This window comes from Mus musculus, chromosome 12 (assembly GCF_000001635.26).
Source record: "Mus musculus strain C57BL/6J chromosome 12, GRCm38.p6 C57BL/6J".
Taxonomy (NCBI): Eukaryota; Metazoa; Chordata; class Mammalia; order Rodentia; family Muridae; genus Mus; species Mus musculus.
In genome coordinates, this window is record NC_000078.6 from 91,264,803 (window position 1) to 91,283,443 (window position 18,641).

The window sequence follows — 18,641 nt, forward strand, 5'->3', positions numbered from 1 at the left end:
TGTCTGTCTGCCTGTGTATCTGTATGTTACTGGGAATTGAACCCAGGGCATTTAATATGCCAAGCATGCACTGTACCACTGACCTCTGACCCCAGCCCAAAATCAGCATACTCCTCTATTACTCTCCACCTTTTTTTTTAAAGATCAAGGCTCTCATTGAACCTGAAGCTTGGTGTCTTGGCTAACGAGCTGACCAAGAAGCCCCTCAGAGCACCTGCCTCTGATGCCTGGGACACCATTGTGTCTAGCTCTTCTCATGACCCAGTGTAGGTCCTCATACATGAACTGCAAGTGTGAGCCATCATCCCAGCCACTAGATTCTTCTACATTTTTCCAAACTTATTTACCACATATTTGCACATCACAGATTTACTGAACACTTGGAGCTTCCGTGTAACATTTCTAATCCCTTCTCCCTTGATTAACCATTGCTCGAACTGCAACATGCTGCATTAATTTTTCAGGTTTTTAAAGGGGAAATTACAATGCCTGCTGTGATAATTGTAATCCTACCCTAACTGCAGCAATCACTTAAGAACTACTTCTCTGCTTATCATCAGTAATACTAAGTAATAAAAAAATAATTTTGTCAGGAATATTCTGGGACATGATTGTTTAATAATTTTTAGTATTCTGAAAACTCAATCTAATAGATGCTTAGCACCATAAATTGGGATACTGCCTGGTGACACGGCCCATTCTAAATTCCCTCTAATGAAGTAAGAGTCCCCAGACAGCTCACAGTCAATCAATAGCAACTCTGCTCTCTAGCTGCCTTCCCTTCCAGGCATGATCACAGAAGCAGCTGCCAGGCCAGGCCGACAACAGTGTAATCAAGGTTGAGGAATTTGCTGGGATCAAATCAATTTAGATTCAAGTCCAGCACTTTAGGACTGCTTTACCTCCTGGCAACCAGCCACTCACTGTGTGTCAGATGAGCCAAAACGAAAAGCATTCATTCCACAGTGAGCACAGGCTCCCTTGATCTTAAATCTGAAAAACGCATACGGAAAAGATAAGGTCTCACAGTCATGACATCTGACTGAAAATGAGCATGCACCATTATCAGTGATGATGTCAAGCAATCCTTTAAATATAATCGCCTGGCATTTTCATGTTTTGATGTTAGTGTTATTACTACCAGAGTATCCACTTAACCACATGATTATTCTGCACTATTCTGAGTTCTTGACAAACAACAAAGTACCTATGATGAACCAAGACAAAATCAGCCATGGCTTTTTATTCTTATTAACACTGGAGTTTAGTTCAACCCAAATATATAGGTGAAAATCAACCCAGAAGCATCAAAAAAAAAAATCTATTTATAGTAACTGATTACACAAGAGACAAGATAATGTGAATACATAGAAAGATGAGCAGCAGTCATTCTGTTGCTGTCACAAGATCATAAACTAGTCATAAGGAGCCCTGTGATCCCATGGCACTTGCTGTCAATGAGACCACCAATGTCACTCACTTAGATCACCGTATTATAACACCTTCCAGAGTCACACGTTAGTAACTACTACATTTTTAACATGCCTTCTTTCTACCCTATTCTTAAATCAAAATACTTAAATAAATAAGACTGGAAAATACATGCAGGAGGGGAAAGCCACATGTTGTTAAGGAAAATGAGGTGACTTTTCCTCTGGAAAGTAAGATAACTGAAAAATAATTCAATTTAGGGAACTCATAAGATAAACTGAGACAGAAGGTAGAAGATCCCTCAACTCTGAAAAGCCAACAAATATTAAAATATTTTAGAGGATTTGGAAAATCCAAATTCTAAATCAAGTTTTCCCTTCAAGTAGACAATACTTGAGAGCTCTCTGTTTGAGGATGTCTCAATACTTAGAGACACAGCATGGCCCTCAAGCTCTTGTTCAAAGCTTGCATAAACAAAGCGTTAAGAACCTGGCTCATATACCTGGTTGTTCTTCTCTGTCAGCTGGACAAGGGTTTCAGCTTGTTTCTCCATTGACCGTTCCAACTTCTTATGCTTCAGCTTCCACTGCCGGATGGACTCCTGGGCCTTGGCTTTCAGGTCCTCCCTCCTCTTCTCAGCCTCCTCTCGCAGGGTCTCTGACCTCTGGAACTCACTAAGGTAGTGTTCCGCCTGCTTGGTCGCTTCCTCTGCGTGTTGACTCAGCTCTGAGAGCTGGAGGTCGGTCCGCTTACGATTGGCCTCGCAGGTCTCAAAGTGATTCTGGATCTCCGTCAGTTGGTCCAACATCTGCAGCTGTTGCTTTTCCCGGTTCTCCAAGTCCCGGGTTAGGTTCTAGGAATTAACCACATGGAACGTTAGGGTGAAATTCTTGTCAGTGTTGGGTATGTACCATGCAAACTAAGACACTGAACTGTCACGGAGACAAAAGTCATCACTGCCCAACTTCATTCACAGTCAATCTAGAATGTACAGTTCCCTCTGTGTATTTAACAGTCAAATTAGCTGCGGATAAACTATTATCTCTCTTTCACACCGTATCTTTGTAATTGCCACAAAAATGGATGGCAGTGCTAAGAAAAATGTGTTATTTTAGTAAAAATCTAGTTTTTTGTTCAACAGAAGCAATGTCAGTGATTTAAAATGTGTCAGCTTATTAGAAAAGTCTTAGAAGCAATTATGTAGCATTTTACTTTCTAGCAGCACCTGAAACTTTATTACAATAAAATAATAAACTACTAACGATAACATGAGCATTGATGATGGACACACTACTGTAGATAACACTATACTTCAGAGTTCCTCTCAAAGATCCCGTGTGAAATGGCCTCTGTTATTTCCAGCACTTCTCTCAAGCTGATATGAACCACTGCAGTATAGATTTTTAAATAAAGTTAAATTTATTCAGGACATTTCTCTGCTCAAGGCAAGTATCGTAAAATGTAGTTCTCCTCAAGCAGGGAGTGGTGGGTAATTTTTACATTTGGAAGTTTATACTTAATCATGATGTATAAACATATTCAACATGAAAATAATTAAATACTGAATTAAAAAATAAGAGGTTGGTATTATATGAGTTAATGTTATTTCACTCAAAAAGTTTTGTAAGGAAGTCCCAAGCACAGAAATAAGTATTTAGAGTGTTTTACCAGAGCTGTCCCTCCTGGGAGTCACTTTGCTCTGCCAAGAAGTGACAAAAGGAACTCTAAAAAGCCACAGGTACAAATAATAGTGAATCCAACAAGCTAAAGTAGCTGTGAATCATGGCAGCAAACACCATCTATATGCACAAAGGCACTGACAAACAGGCAGGCTGGACCACGGACAGAAACCCAGCAGCACTTTCCAGCCTCAATTCCATCAGGCACAGTCAATGAGTCAAAGCAGAGCTCCGTTCCCCTGAAATTCAATGATAACCAAGCTCCAATCCATAGGATCCCAGAGGGCAGGTATAAAGAAAGGGGCTAGGAGGGGCAAGATAGAGCTCCTTAGGAAAGGGAAAAGGAATAGACAGTTATGCTTAGAAGTGGGGGAGGCTTCTAACAGGAGGGTCAAGCAGAAAAGAGGAGAAGAGAGACAGAGAGAAAGAGGAACAGAGAGAGAGAGAGATGAGGAGGGACTACAGGGAGAGACAACTAAAACGAAGGATAGTATGAAAACATAATACAGCAGAAGCTTCCCAATAATAATAAAAAATAAAAAGTACACACACACACATACACACACACATTATATATATATATAAAATGTGTGTGTGTATATGTGTGTGTGTATATATGTGTGTGTGTATATATATGTGTGTGTGTGTGTATATATATATATATATACAATCTACATGAGATCATCAAATAGAATCCTATTTGTTTTCTAATGAAAGGGGTTGGATCCAAATGGGAGGGGAGTTGTAGAGGAACTGGGAGGTGTAGAGAGAAGGGAAAGCATAATTGGGATATAGTATATGAGGACAAAAAACTTTTTCAATATTAAAAAGTCAGTTTGACAGTATACAAAAAACGTTTCTTTTCAAACAAATCCCAAAGCCTTGAAACCAAGGTTCACTTTCAGAGCAACAGGTTTTCATTTTCTCAGTTCACCAAGTTCAAGGAAGCCTGGAAGACTTGAGTCACTCCATTGTCCACCCAAATCAAACAGTAAACTGAGAAGTGTGCACTTGTTTGCATGGAAAATTTCTAAGCTGAGATCAGAAAACCCTAGTGATTGTGGTTTACCATTTGCCCTTATGCTACAAGCTTTACTGATATTCTAAAAACCAATCTTATCAATGAGCAACAGCCACCTGATTCCACATTTAACAACAACAAAGTTGGGGAGGGGGGTCCTTCCTGTCTGTTTTGGCAACAAGACTTACAAGGAGAGTGATCAAGGCTACTCTGTGTCAGACACATGGCTTCTAGATTGCGTAAATGTCAAAGAAACTGACAGTTTAGTTGGCAAGCTCTTCACAGCCAACCTCCAAGTAACACTGAACATGAGTGAAAACTAACACTGGCAGGTTCCTTCCTGTTGCTGTACCTGATCATTATCAAAGAGAGGACGTCTCCCTTGGCATCTTTTTTGTGAACTTTCAAGCCCGGGTTCATAACTTCCATATTCTTTCACTTTGCTCACTTTCTTGCTGACCTCTCAAACTCTTTCCTTAACAAAACCATGAACAGTGGGTGAACTAGGCAATTTCCTAATCCCTACCACAAGCTCTGAATCTCTTGAGGGAGGAAAAAAAAAATCACACAGAAACATTAGTCAATCCAATCACAAATCAGGAGCCACCTTCCAGCACTCAGGAATGTTTCCCCACCTCTCTCCAATTTATTCTATGGCCATTCCAAACTCGCTCCTTTACTACTCTACCATCTTTCAGTCACTTTAGTATGCAATCCAACTCTTCCTTTATAGGCTAAACTGAGGCAGTTAAGGCAGGGTACCACCAAAGTGACTTACCCATGCAACTCGGAATCTTTCCAAGGGCTAATATGTCTTCCTCGGTGGCCTCTATATGACTCCATCATCAGTACATAAATAAGCCAGTAATGCTATTTCCTGGAGGCAGCTTTATGATTAGAAGGTATAGAACTAACTCAGGCCCCCTAGTGATGACATTTAGTCACTGTTTAGATGCAGTTTAAGGGGAAAGTCAAAAAACACAGAAAACCCCCTATTTATCTAAAAATTACTTCCCATACATTATTAAAATGTTATTAGAACTTCCAACTAAACCTGAAAACTTCATACAACTCATTTCCATTTCTCCTCTCAGTCTTTAAAGGGGAGAAAATGTTGATGTGTGTTTGTGTTAAAGGCCTCGGGTTTAGTGAGCTCCAGAAGGATGTAAAGGACACAGTACTTTATAGTCAACCTTAAGACACAGTTTAGTAAAATTAAAGGATATCAAGAAAACTGAGCAGAGGAAATCAGGACAGAGGCATATGCCCATGGAGAATAGGAGCGAGTGTCCAGTTCTCTCCCAGCAGAGTTAAAGATGGAACGCACAATCCCTCTAGCAGTGAACTCATTACAAGGTTTAGCTCTGAGATTTAACTATGGGATGGTCACATAAGCACCATCTGCCTAACACACATATCAAAATTCAAACTCAAAGGCAAAAAAAAAAAAGAAAAAGACATTCAACACAAAGCGCATTATTTACACAGACTAAGCAAAGTAAAGAGCAGCAAGCCTCACACAGGGTTCACTTCAAATCCCAGCTCTGGGACTGAGCCATCGGAAGCAAAGCTACTCCACTTACAAAGTGAGCCAAAGAACATCAACCACTCCTAGGATTCACAACCCACACAGGATCTCAAACCTCCTCAAGAATAAGTGGCACATCGAAGAAATTAAGAACAGATTTTTACATCTGACCAGAGGCCAGAATTTAAAAGCAAGTGTACAATGCCTACATGTTAGAGGGACTTGAAGCAGAGCAAGCAATGGAAGTTAAAGTATTTTACTTACACAGAAAGGACTAGCCATAAGTCCTTGGGAGTCAAGTGATACATCACTGCACCAATCCCGAATATAGGCTAAATAACTTTAATCTTTATATAAATGGTCAAAACCAGAAAGGAATCATGGAATAGGAATTACATAAATAAACATCAATCCATAGTTATTTCTAGAAATTTGTAGAAACCGGGTGGCGGGGAGCGGGGGGAGGCAGGGGGGCAGAGAATCACAGGGTAATTTGAAATAAGAACCAGAAGCTAGAGTCATAGTACAGAGGTAAAGAACTTGCCTAGCATGTACAAGGCCATGGGATCAAACCCCAGTATTGGGGGAATAGGGGTTTTGGAAACCTTCCTATCTCGCTGGACATTCTGGTTCAAGCATGTAATTCCAACATTTGGGAAGCTGAAGCAGGAAAATTAACAAAAAATCGATGTCAGCATGAGATACAGAGTGAGTTCCAGGTTAACTAAGGCACATAGCAAGACCCTGTCTCAAAACATAAACACTATATATATAAATAAATGAATAAACAGATATGTGCAAAGCAGAGGTAAACATCTCCTACCTCGAATGTTTAAGAGCAAAGGCCGCGTGTCAGGCAGGCACTGAGGAAAGCGCCACACAAGAAGTGCTGACTGGGCAAAGGCTATTGGGTGGGGGATGGGGCTGCACGACACAAGACCACTGATGTTAGCTATCGAAAACATGATTTCAGTCCGTAGATTCGATAGAGCCCATCTGTTCAGTGAGATATCAAAAGGCAAGAAAAGGAAGATGAAGCAAGCAGGTAAGGAAAAGATCTGTCTAAAGGAGTGGAAACGAGAAACTCAGCCAAGAGTAGCATAATCAAGAGTCCACACTGTGAGCCCCCATCGTTAATGATGAAGACTGCTCGTTCTAAAAGGCTAAAAAAAAAAGACTGGAAACTAAGGTCAGAAATGGAGCTGAGGGGATGCCAAAATCCACTTGGGCCTTTCAAAGGTTTCCCGGCAAGGGAATAACATGATCAGATATGTAACTGAGGAAGATTAATCACTAAAAGGCATTATGCTAATACTCACATATTCAAGTATTATGGCACCATTAAAAGTAACTGAACATTGAAAGTCCAGTGAAAGCAGGAATGGACTTTTAGAACCAATTCTTTTTTTCAACGTAACTCAATTGAAGCAAAGTCAATAAAGCCGGCTTATAACAGATGAGAGCAGCTTGGAGCATCCAGGGGACTTCAAAAGGAAACCAGGGACACCTGCCACTTTTTCTAAGGAAAATCATCTGCATGTTTTGACTCAATACAGTACACATTTAGTGTGCTCAGGAATATGCAAATTGCCAAGATAAAAAGACAAATACGATAGCATAGTGCGATATTCTGCTGTCCCAGAGAATCACATAGCCTTGTAGGGAAGACAGAGAGCGGAGTCACTTGTCATACATGTGATATACATGAGCAACCCTTCTCTGTTTGAAATCTCACAGTCCTTCACATTCATGCTGTCAAGTATGTACTGATGCCCCATTCCTCGGTGCCTTCACCTCATACCGTGCTTCCTAATTAGCAGGGGTGCTCCTTGCAAAAGATGTCTGTACTAGGGACACTAACTATGGGGGGGGGAGCATTCACATTGCTACTCAAAGGGTTAAAGAGGAGAGGCAGGGATGGGGAAATGGGCACAGAAACTGAAAACAGAATGCCCAGCTCAGCCTGTGTGAAGTCATGTGCCTAGACTCCTGACCGCTGCATTCCTTCAGGATTTTCATGGTCACTTCACTATAAACCTGGATGCTGGTAGAGGAAAGGGCTTGGAAGAACAATGGGAAAGACAGAAAAAGAAAACAAGTGGATTCGGCCAGGACAGGTCTCCCAAATACAAACAAACAAGGGCTGAGGTAAGGACTCAGACGGATATGACGTCACAACGCCCATTAAATTATCCCAAAACCAGGGGTAGCCAAATAAAAATATAATTATTTGTAAATCTTGTGTTTTCTACTGAAAATCAGTGAAGGGAGAAGGCCACTTGTTATATGTGTTCATGTTTTCCAGTTTTATAACATCTGAAAAAACGGGGAGCAAAGCCCTTCCAAATCCCAGGGGAAAAAGAGACTATCAACTGCAAAGTCTCTAGTAGTTGCCCTGTCCAGAGTGTGTCTGTGTGTATGTGTCTGTGTGTGTGTGTCTGTGTGTGTGTGTGTCTGTGTCTGTGTGTGTGTGTCTGTGTGTGTGTGTGTCTGTGTCTGTGTGTGTGTGTCTCTGTGTGTGTGTGTGTGTCTGTGTGTGTGTGTGTCTGTGTGTGTATGTGTGTCTGTGTGTGTGTGTGTCTGTGTCTGTGTGTGTGTGTCTGTGTTTGTGTGTGTCTGTGTGTCTGTGTGTGTGTCTGTGTGTGTGTCTGTCTGTGTGTGTGTCTGTGTGTGTGTATCTGTGTGTGTATGTGTGTCTATGTGTGTGTGTGTGTGTCTGTGTGTGTCTGTCTGTGTGTGTCTGTCTGTGTGTGTGTCTGTGTGTGTGTATCTGTGTGTGTATGTGTGTCTATGTGTGTGTGTGTGTCTGTGTGTCTGTGTGTGTGTGTCTGTGTATGTGTGTGTCTGTGTGTGTGTTTGTGTGTATGGGGAGGTGCACATATATATACATGCACATATATATATATGTATATATAAACATATATGCATATATAACATATATATTTGTAGATGGGAGGATGGGTGTAGATATATATATATATATATGTATATATATATATACATGCACATATATATATACATATCACATATACCTATACCATGACTTTATGTTTATACACACACTATACACACACTGTTAAATGTCCTACAATTAAGAAATGCACTCTACAGAATTACACAGATGTTTATATTATAGCCATTTAATTATCCATAAAGAATAACTTTTATGTTCTATTATTATTGCTATTATTGCTATTATTATTATTATAGAGGTAAACATTTGTATATTTTTATTGAGTAAATTTCAAAAATATCTGTTTGGTTACAAAACTTTGGTAAGAACACAAGGGTCACTGACAATGTTTTTCACAAAACCTCCTCAACCAAAAGAGTAGCACAACGTAGTCTCAAGACACACACTACAGCAGCAAGTCTCAAGCACTACCAGGCAAATCTTCACAAACATAAAAACAGTAGACCTAAAGCGAGCAGGGGTCAACAAGCCGCTGGAAATAAGATTCATGTAAGCAAACAACAATTATCCTTAATAACATCTGTGAACAAAGACTCCCCAGCACCTCCTGAGCTGGGCTGGGTTTTGGAGGTGTGTGTGGGGGGGGGGGGCTACAAATCAGATCTGCAAAGCAGATGTAATCGATTTGGAACACAGAAGTAAGACAAAGATTATCTTCTTGTTCCCTTCTTTGCCACTACAAGCAGTCAGAGATACCATGTTGTCCTGAGGTGGACACCCAGTCTGTGCCTCTGCGGGTCTTGCAGTGTCATTTCCAATGCTTGTTGGAAGCCCAGCAGGACCTGGTCTGGTAGTAATGATAACAACACCTAGGGTTAGAAAAATATCTACAGCAGTTCTTCCCACACTACACATAAAGTCTAACCTTGACTGACCAGACAAAATAACTAATGATTTATGAGGATCTCATTGGAAATTCTCAGATTCCCAATTAAATCATGTCTCACTCGCCTCTTTCGGAAATTAGCTATCACATGCCTTGACGAACTCACTCATTTCAGAATAATTCCAGTGTTTTATGAACCCGTATGGAAAGAACAACTCACCAATTGTCCAGTCAGGAGGACTATGACAAGCCTCTTTGAACAAAAGAACTCAAATCAATCAAAGCATGCCTGCACCTTTGAAACATATCTACATGACGCTAAATTAGGCCATCACTCACTGAGGCCGTAACATAGAAAGCCTCTTTCAAAGTACAGGAATGGCAAAGTAGAATACACACTTAAAATCTCGGAGAAAATTCTTACCTCAAGCAAAACACACATTAAACTGATTCAAACTTTTAACAAGTTACAGAGAAAATGAAACATCAAGGGCTACTTCAGTGCCATGTCAAAACCAGTTCCATGTAACTCTCCCTTCCTGGCATATTAATTCCAACCACACCACTGTTAATACTTTCTTCCTAATAAGCAGACAGACATGACACTGATCCAAAATACTAGGTCCCTGAACTCTTAGTGATTAAAAGAAATTATTGTTTCTCCACGCGTCCTATGAGAACATGTTTCAAACAGCTCCTTGTACTTTTTAATGAAGCATCATACGGAGCTTAAGCAAAATACAGGAAATAATGTCCAATTAATTAAATGCATTCATCTCTGTGAGGAAATATTAACTTGTTTCATTAACTGTGATGCTCATTATACAGATTTTAAACACATATTTCTTCAGAATGTTTAACGGTGAACTCAAGGGGGCAGACAATTAACTTCTAGGTCCCAGCAATACGCAAGGGAAATCTGGCCCTAGCACACATATCTTAAAGGACGCATATTTTTTCTCACACTCCAGTAGATTGATAATTTCAGCCATATAACTCCTGATTTTTAAGTCAACACTTAGAGAAAAGAAGATTCAGGGCTGGAGAGATGGCTTGGTGGCCATGAGTGCTTAAGGCACTTGCAGAGGTCTGAGTCCCAGCCCCCACACGGCAGTCCACAACTGTCTATAACTCTACTACCAGGGGTCCAATGCCATCTTCTGACCTCCGTGGGCATCAGACACACACATGGTGCACATATATACATTTAGGCAAAGCACACGTATACATAAAATAGTAAACTAAATATAAAAAAATTAAAGAACAGAAAATGTAGCTATATCATATAAAACTAGTCTGTACTTTAAGCAGATTGGTTGGGGATCCTTCTAAACGAGGTAGAACAAACTTACTGCAACTTTGCTGAGCCATGTAGCAGATTGACACAGGCATCCATGAAAAGCATGTACCCAGAGCTCACCAATATTGATGTAGTTGCAAAGATGTCTGAACATTATGCCCAACTTCATAACAGATGTTAACAACGAGAAACTCAATGTAAGCTAACCTCTAATGCCACTGCAGGGCTCCATCATGATGCGATGCATTTATTCCAACTCATTGCTGTGAAAGACTGCTCAGGCTAAAGTTGACAAAAGTTTAATAGTGGACAAGATAGCAAGAGAACTGGATGAGCAGATGTTTGATGGGGAGATCAGAACACCTGTATATCAAAAGATCCCAGCTAAAGGCTTAGTTATCGCAGGTAATATAAAGTGATCACGTGACGCAAATGTGACATCACATGCTGTACAGAAATAGTAGGCTTGAATGAAGTGTTCCATCCAATTCACTAAATGATTTTTAAAGGATGTAGAGTGAATCAGAAGTACATAATACACATATTACCAAAATATCCCATTTCATCAAAAATTCTAACACTTTTCAAAACCTAAAAGTATGGTACACAAATGAAAAAAGAACATAAAACAGCCTTTGAGGGAGTTCAGAAGCTGAACTTATCAAAGACATCACAACAGCTATTACACTCCAAAGGCTAAAAGGAAACCATCTTTTGGATGAAGGTATGATGATAATATCTCATCAAGTTGATTCCTAGAATACCCGAGGAGTCTATATGTCTATTTCTATTTCCTAGTTGTTGTTTTTCTTCCATTTGTTTTTTGGATCGTGATGAGTGAATACCAATACCATATATTTATATGACAAATCATATAAATAATACATTTCTAATGTAGTAGGTGATATCTTCCTTCTCAAAATGCTTTCTTTTGTTGATTTACTTAATGAGCCTTCCTCGGTTTAGGTGCTTTTAGTCAGGTAAATGTTTTCATTGTAACTGAAAAAGCAATTAATACAAATTCTTACCAGCCCTCTGTAAAACCCTAGGACACCAATAAAGGCAGTATCTACCAGTATCTACCTGATTCTTTAACACAAAGCCGACTTCAGTTTGCCTGACTATAATTCTATCATTAGCAGTCCCCTTAAAAAAAAAAAAAAAAAAAAAAAAGAGGCTGTACATTTCATACAAAGCCAGACTTTACCTAAGAGAACTAGGGCAAGTTAAACCCATTCATGGATTCAGGAAAGAAAACCACTAACATTTCATATTATTTGGATAGCCACGTTATTTATCAGCATCTAAAACACCATTTTCAGAATATACATACATACATACATACATACATACATACATGCATATATATATATGTACATATATATAATTTAGCTTTATTTTTTACAGAGATAATCTTAATATTTGCAAACTTTAAAGAGTATAACAGAGCAACCAATGCTTTTGTAGGGATAAGTACAATCTAGTCTCGTTTTATGCCCTTGTAGAAAGCTCCCTGAAACAAACATAAAAAAAAAAAACAATTTAATTTGCCACTTAAAATGATATGCAATCAAATTAAAAATACTCTAAAGATAAGGTAACAAGAAAGAGTGCAGAAGAAATGTATGAGCAGCTAAACTTGCATGTTATAAAGCCTGCAAACCCCCGTCATGATAGCTGTGCCAGTCGGGGACTGATGACAACCACGGCAGCGTCATGGTAGCTGTGCTAGTCGGGGACTGAGGCACCACCACGGCAGCAGCTCTTTTGCTTCAGATTACCCAGCTTTGCAAGCCAAGTTATTATGTCCAAAGCTGCATTTTATCTTTTTCATTTCCTTATATATTAGATCAACCTACAACTAATACGAAGCTATTGCTATTTCATAATTTGTGGTCCACACTTACTACCCCATTTCCGCCATGAGTCACTTACACAAACACAACAGCACAACATGGAGACACAAGTCTTATCCTTATATGTGTCTACTTTGTTTCCAAAATAAGGACTTAGCATGATTTTGGTAAGGAAAACTTGAAAATATTCTCATTCCTGAATTATATCTTTATTAAATACCTCCAAGTTATAAATTTTAAGTATTAATGATACCTTAACAAAAAAAAAAAAAAGACATCTGCCCACTTCGACTTCCTGATGACAGAATTCTTCTTGCCACTGGGAAAGTGCAGAAAACAGAAAGGCTGCCTTATGTGCCAGCCTCTTAAAGCCCTAGCTTTTCGTACTGGAGGCAGGATGCAGGACTTAAACTAAGCCCTCCAGAAGCTATGAGCTCTGCCTCCTCTGCTGTTTTCACGTGTAAAGTATCTCTGCCAAGAGACACCTCATGTGACAAGCCCCTTCCGCTCCACACGAGCCCCGGGCTATCTTGCCAGCAGAGTCACCTGACACCAGCAAGGGCCCACACAGGATTCCCCACAGGATCCTAAGACCTCTGGTGAGTGGAACACAGCGCCAGCCCCAATCAAATCGGGCGGAACCTGAGACTGCAGTACATAGGGAAGCAGGCTACCCGGGGCCTGACCTGGGGCACAAGCCCCTTCCACTCCACTCGAGCCCCAGGCTACCTTGCCAGCGGAGTCGCCTGACACCCGCAAGGGCCCACACAGGATCTCTAGTGAGTGGAACACAACTTCTGCCAGGAGTCCGGTTCGAACACCAGATATCTGGGTACCTTCCCTGCAAGAAGAGAGCTTTCCTGCAGAGAATATTCTACCCACTGAAACTAAGGAGAGTGCTACCCTCCCAGGTCTGCTTATAGAGGCTAACAGAGTCACCTGAAGAACAAGCTCTTAACAGAGACAACTATAACAGCTAGCTTCAGAGATTACCAGATGGCGAAAGGCAAATGTAAGAATCCTACTAACAGAAATCAAGACCACTCACCATCATCAGAACGCAGCACTCCCACCCCACCTAGTCCTGGGCACCCCAACACAACGGAAAATCTAGACCCAGATTTAAAAACATTTCTCATGATGATGATAGAGGACATCAAGAAAAACTTTCATAAGTCACTTAAAGAATTACAGGAGAGCACTGCTAAAGAGTTACAGGCCCTTAAAGAAAAGCAGGAAAACACAGCCAAACAGGTAGAAGTCCTTAAAGAAAAACAGGAAAACACATCCAAACAGGTAATGGAAATGAACAAAACCATACTAGAACTAAAAAGGGAAGTAGACACAGTAAAGAAAACCCAAAGCGAGGCAACACTGGAGATAGAAACCCTAGGAAAGAGATCTGGAACCATAGATGCGAGCATCAGCAACAGAATACAAGAAATGGAAGAGAGAATCTCAGGTGCAGAAGATTCCATAAAGAACATCAACACAACAGTCAAAGAAAATACAAAATGCAAAAGGATCCTAAATCAAAATATCCAGGAAATCCAGGACACAATGAGAAGACCAAACCTACGGATAATAGGAATTGATGAGAATGAAGATTTTCAACTTAAAGGGTCAGCTAATATCTTCAACAAAATAATAGAAGAAAACTTCCCAAACATAAAGAAAGAGATGCCCATGATCATACAAGAAGCCTACAGAACTCCAAATAGACTGGACCAGAAAAGAAATTCCTCCCGACACATAATAATCAGAACAACAAATGCACTAAATAAAGATAGAATATTAAAAGCAGTAAGGGAGAAAGGTCAAGTAACATATAAAGGAAGGCCTATCAGAATTAAACCAGACTTTTCACCAGAGACTATGAAAGCCAGAAGAGCCTGGACAGATGTTATACAGACACTAAGAGAACACAAATGCCAGCCCAGGCTACTATACCCGGCCAAACTCTCAATTACCACAGATGGAGAAACCAAAGTATTCCACGACAAATCCAAATTCACACAATATCTTTCCACGAATCCAGCCCTTCAAAGGATAATAACAGAAAAGAAGCAATACAAGGACGGAAATCACGCCCTAGAACAAGCAAGAAAGTAATCCCTCAACAAAACAAAAAGAAGACAGCCACAAGAACAGAATGCCAACTCTAACAACAAAAATAAAAGGAAGCAACAATTACTTTTCCTTAATATCTCTTAATATCAATGGACTCAATTCCCCAATAAAAAGACATAGACTAACAGACTGGCTACACAAACAGGACCCAACATTCTGCTGCTTACAGGAAACCCATCTCAGGGGAAAAGACAGACACTACCTCAGAGTAAAAGGCTGGAAAACAATTTTCCAAGCAAATGGTCTGAACAAACAAGCTGGAGTAGCCATTCTAATATCGGATAAAATCGACTTCCAACCCAAAGTTATCAAAAAAGACAAGGAGGGACACTTCATACTCATCAAAGGTAAAATCCTCCAAGAGGAACTCTCAATTCTGAATATCTACGCTCCAAATGCAAGGGCACCCACATTCATTAAAGACACTTTAGTAAAGTTCAAAGCACACATTGCACCTCACACAATAATAGTGGGAGACTTCAACACACCACTTTCATCAATGGACAGATTGTGGAAACAGAAACTAAACAGGGACACAGTGAAACTAACAGAAGTTATGAAACAAATGAACTTAACAGATATTTACAGAGCATTTTATCCTAAAACAAAAGGATATACCTTCTTCTCAGCACCTCATGGGACCTTCTCCAAAATTGACCATATAATTGGTCACAAAACAGGCCTCAACAGATACAAAAATATTGAAATTGTCCCATGCATCCTATCAGACCACCATGGACTAAGACTGATCTTCAATAACAACATAAATAATGGAAAGCCAACATTCACATGGAAACTGAACAACACTCTTCTCAATGATACCTTGGTCAAGGAAGGAATAAAGAAAGAAATTAAAGACTTTTTAGAGTTTAATGAAAATGAAGCCACAAAGTACCCAAACCTATGGGACACAATGAAAGCATTTCTAAGAGGGAAACTCATAGCTCTGAGTGCCTCCAAGAAGAAACGGGAGAGAGCACATACTAGCAGCTTGACAACACATCTAAAAGCTCTAGAAAAAAAGGAAGCAAATTCACCCAAGAGGAGTAGACGGCAGGAAATAATCAAACTCAGGGGTGAAATCAACCAAGTGGAAACAAGAAGAACTATTCAAAGAATTAACCAAAGGAGGAGTTGGTTCTTTGAGAAAATCAACGAGATAGATAAACCCTTAGCTAGACTCACTAAAGGGCACAGGGACAAAATCCTAATTAACAAAATCAGAAATGAAAAGGGAGACATAACAACAGATCCTGAAGAAATCCAAAACACCATCAGACCCTTGTACAAAAGGTTATACTCAACAAAACTGGAAAACCTGGATAAAATGGACAAATTTCTGGACAGATACCAGGTACCAAACTTGAGTTAGGATCAAGTTGACCATCTAAACAGTCCCATATCACCTAAAGAAATAGAAGCAGTTATTAATAGTCTCCCAGCCAAAAAAAAGCCCAGGACCAGACGGGTTTAGTGCAGAGTTCTATCAGACCTTCAAAGAAGATCTAATTCCAGTTCTGCACAAACTATTCCACAAAATAGAAGTAGAAGGTACTCTACCCAACTCATTTTATGAAGCCACTATTACTCTGATACCTAAACCACAGAAAGACCCAACAAAGATAGAGAACTTCAGACCAATTTCTCTTATGAATATCGATGCAAAAATCCTCAATAAAATTCTCGCTAACCGAATCCAAGAACACATTAAAGCAATCATCCATCCTGACCAAGTAGGTTTTATTCCAGGGATGCAAGGATGGTTTAATATACGAAAATCCATCAATGTAATCCATTATATAAACAAACTCAAAGACAAAAACCACATGATCATCTCGTTAGATGCAGAAAAAGCATTTGACAAGATTCAACACCCATTCATGATAAAAGTTTTGGAAAGATCAGGAATTCAAGGCCCATACCTAAACATGATAAAAGCAATCTACAGCAAACCAGTAGCCAACATCAAAGTAAATGGAGAGAAGCTGGAAGCAATCCCACTAAAATCAGGGACTAGACAAGGCTGCCCACTTTCTCCCTACCTTTTCAACATAGTACTTGAAGTAATAGCCAGAGCAATTCGACAACAAAAGGAGATCAAGGGGATACAAATTGGAAAAGAGGAAGTCAAAATATCACTTTATGCAGATGATATGATAGTATATAAAAGTGACCCTAAAAATTCTACCAGAGAACTCCTAAACCTGATAAACAGCTTCGGTGAAGTAGCTGGATATAAAATAAACTCAAACAAGTCAATGGCCTTTCTCTATACAAAGAATAAACAGGCTGAGAAAGAAATTAGGGAAACAACACCCTTCTCAATAGTCACAAATAATATAAAATATCTTGGCATGACTCTAACTAAGAAGGTGAAAGATCTGTATGATAAAAACTTCAAATCTCTGAAGAAAGAAATTAAAGAAGATCTCAGAAGATGGAAAGATCTCCCATGCTCATGGATTGGTAGGATAAACATTGTAAAAATGGCTATCTTGCCAAAAGCAATCTACAGATTCAATGCAATCCCCATCAAAATTCCAACTCAATTCTTCAACGAATTAGAAGGAGCAATTTGCAAATTCATCTGGAATAACAAAAAACCTAGGATTGCAAAAAGTCTTCTCAAGGATAAAAGAACCTCTGGTGGAATCACCATGCCTGACCTAAAGCTTTACTACAGAGCAATTGTGATAAAAACTGCATGGTACTGGTACAGAGACAGACAAGTAGACCAATGGAATAGAATTGAAGACCCAGAAATGAACCCACACACCTATGGTCACTTGATCTTAGACAAGGGAGCAAAAACCATCCAGTGGAAGAAAGACAGCATTTTCAACAATTGGTGCTGGCACAACTGGTTGTTATCATGTAGAAGAATGCGAATCGATTCATACTTATCTCCTTGTACTAAGGTCAAATCTAAGTGGATCAAGGAACTTCACATAAAACCAGAGACACTGAAACTTATAGAGGAGAAAGTGGGGAAAAGCCTTGAAGATATGGGCACAGGGGAAAAATTCCTGAACAGAACAGCAATGGCTTGTGCTGTAAGATCAAGAATTGACAAATGGGACCTAATGAAACTCCAAAGTTTCTGCAAGGCAAAAGACACCGTCAATAAGACAAAAAGACCACCAACAGATTGGGAAAGGATCTTTACCTATCCTAAATCAGATAGGGGACTAATATCCAACATATATAAAGAACTCAAAAAGGTGGACTTCAGAAAACCAAATAACCCCATTAAAAAATGGGGCTCAGAACTGAACAAAGAATTCTCACCTGAGGAATACCGAATGGCAGAGAAGCACCTGAAAAAATGTTCAACATCCTTAATCATCAGGGAAATGCAAATCAAAACAACCCTGAGATTCCACCTCACACCAGTCAGAATGGCTAAGATCAAAAATTCAGGTGACAGCAGATGCTGGCGTGGATGTGGAGAAAGAGGAACACTCCTCCATTGTTGGTGGGATTGCAGGCTTGTACAACCACTCTGGAAATCAGTCTGGCGGTTCCTCAGAAAATTGGACATAGTACTACTTGGAGGATCCAGCAATACCTCTCCTGGGCATATATCCAGAAGATGCCCCAACTGGTAAGAAGGACACATGCTCCACTATGTTCATAGCAGCCTTATTTATAATAGCCAGAAGCTGGAAAGAACCCAGATGCCCCTCAACAGAGGAATGGATACAGAAAATGTGGTACACTTACACAGTGGAGTAGTACTCAGCTATTAAAAAGAATGAATTTATGAAATTCCTAGCCAAATGGATGGACCTGGAGGGCATCATCCTGAGTGAGGTAACACATTCACAAAGGAACTCACACAATATGTACTCACTGATAAGTGGGTATTAGCCCCAAACCTAGGATTCCCAAGATAT

General features: G+C 39.8%; 1 protein-coding gene across 9 annotated transcripts in view; it reads right to left on the reverse strand.

Moving 5' to 3' along the window:
- The window catches only part of Cep128 (centrosomal protein 128), a 385,966-nt gene that overhangs the window by 266,313 nt on the left and 101,012 nt on the right, over positions 1 to 18,641 (reverse strand). For all 9 annotated transcript variants that reach the window (XR_001780497.2, XM_017315228.2, XM_030246966.1 and 6 more), the window contains one exon: positions 1,934 to 2,284. Coding sequence is in view for 8 of the 9 variants with exons in the window: in XM_017315228.2 (XP_017170717.1) it covers positions 1,934 to 2,284 (351 nt within the window). In the remaining variant the exon portion in view is untranslated. The remainder of the gene's footprint in view (positions 1 to 1,933; positions 2,285 to 18,641) is intronic.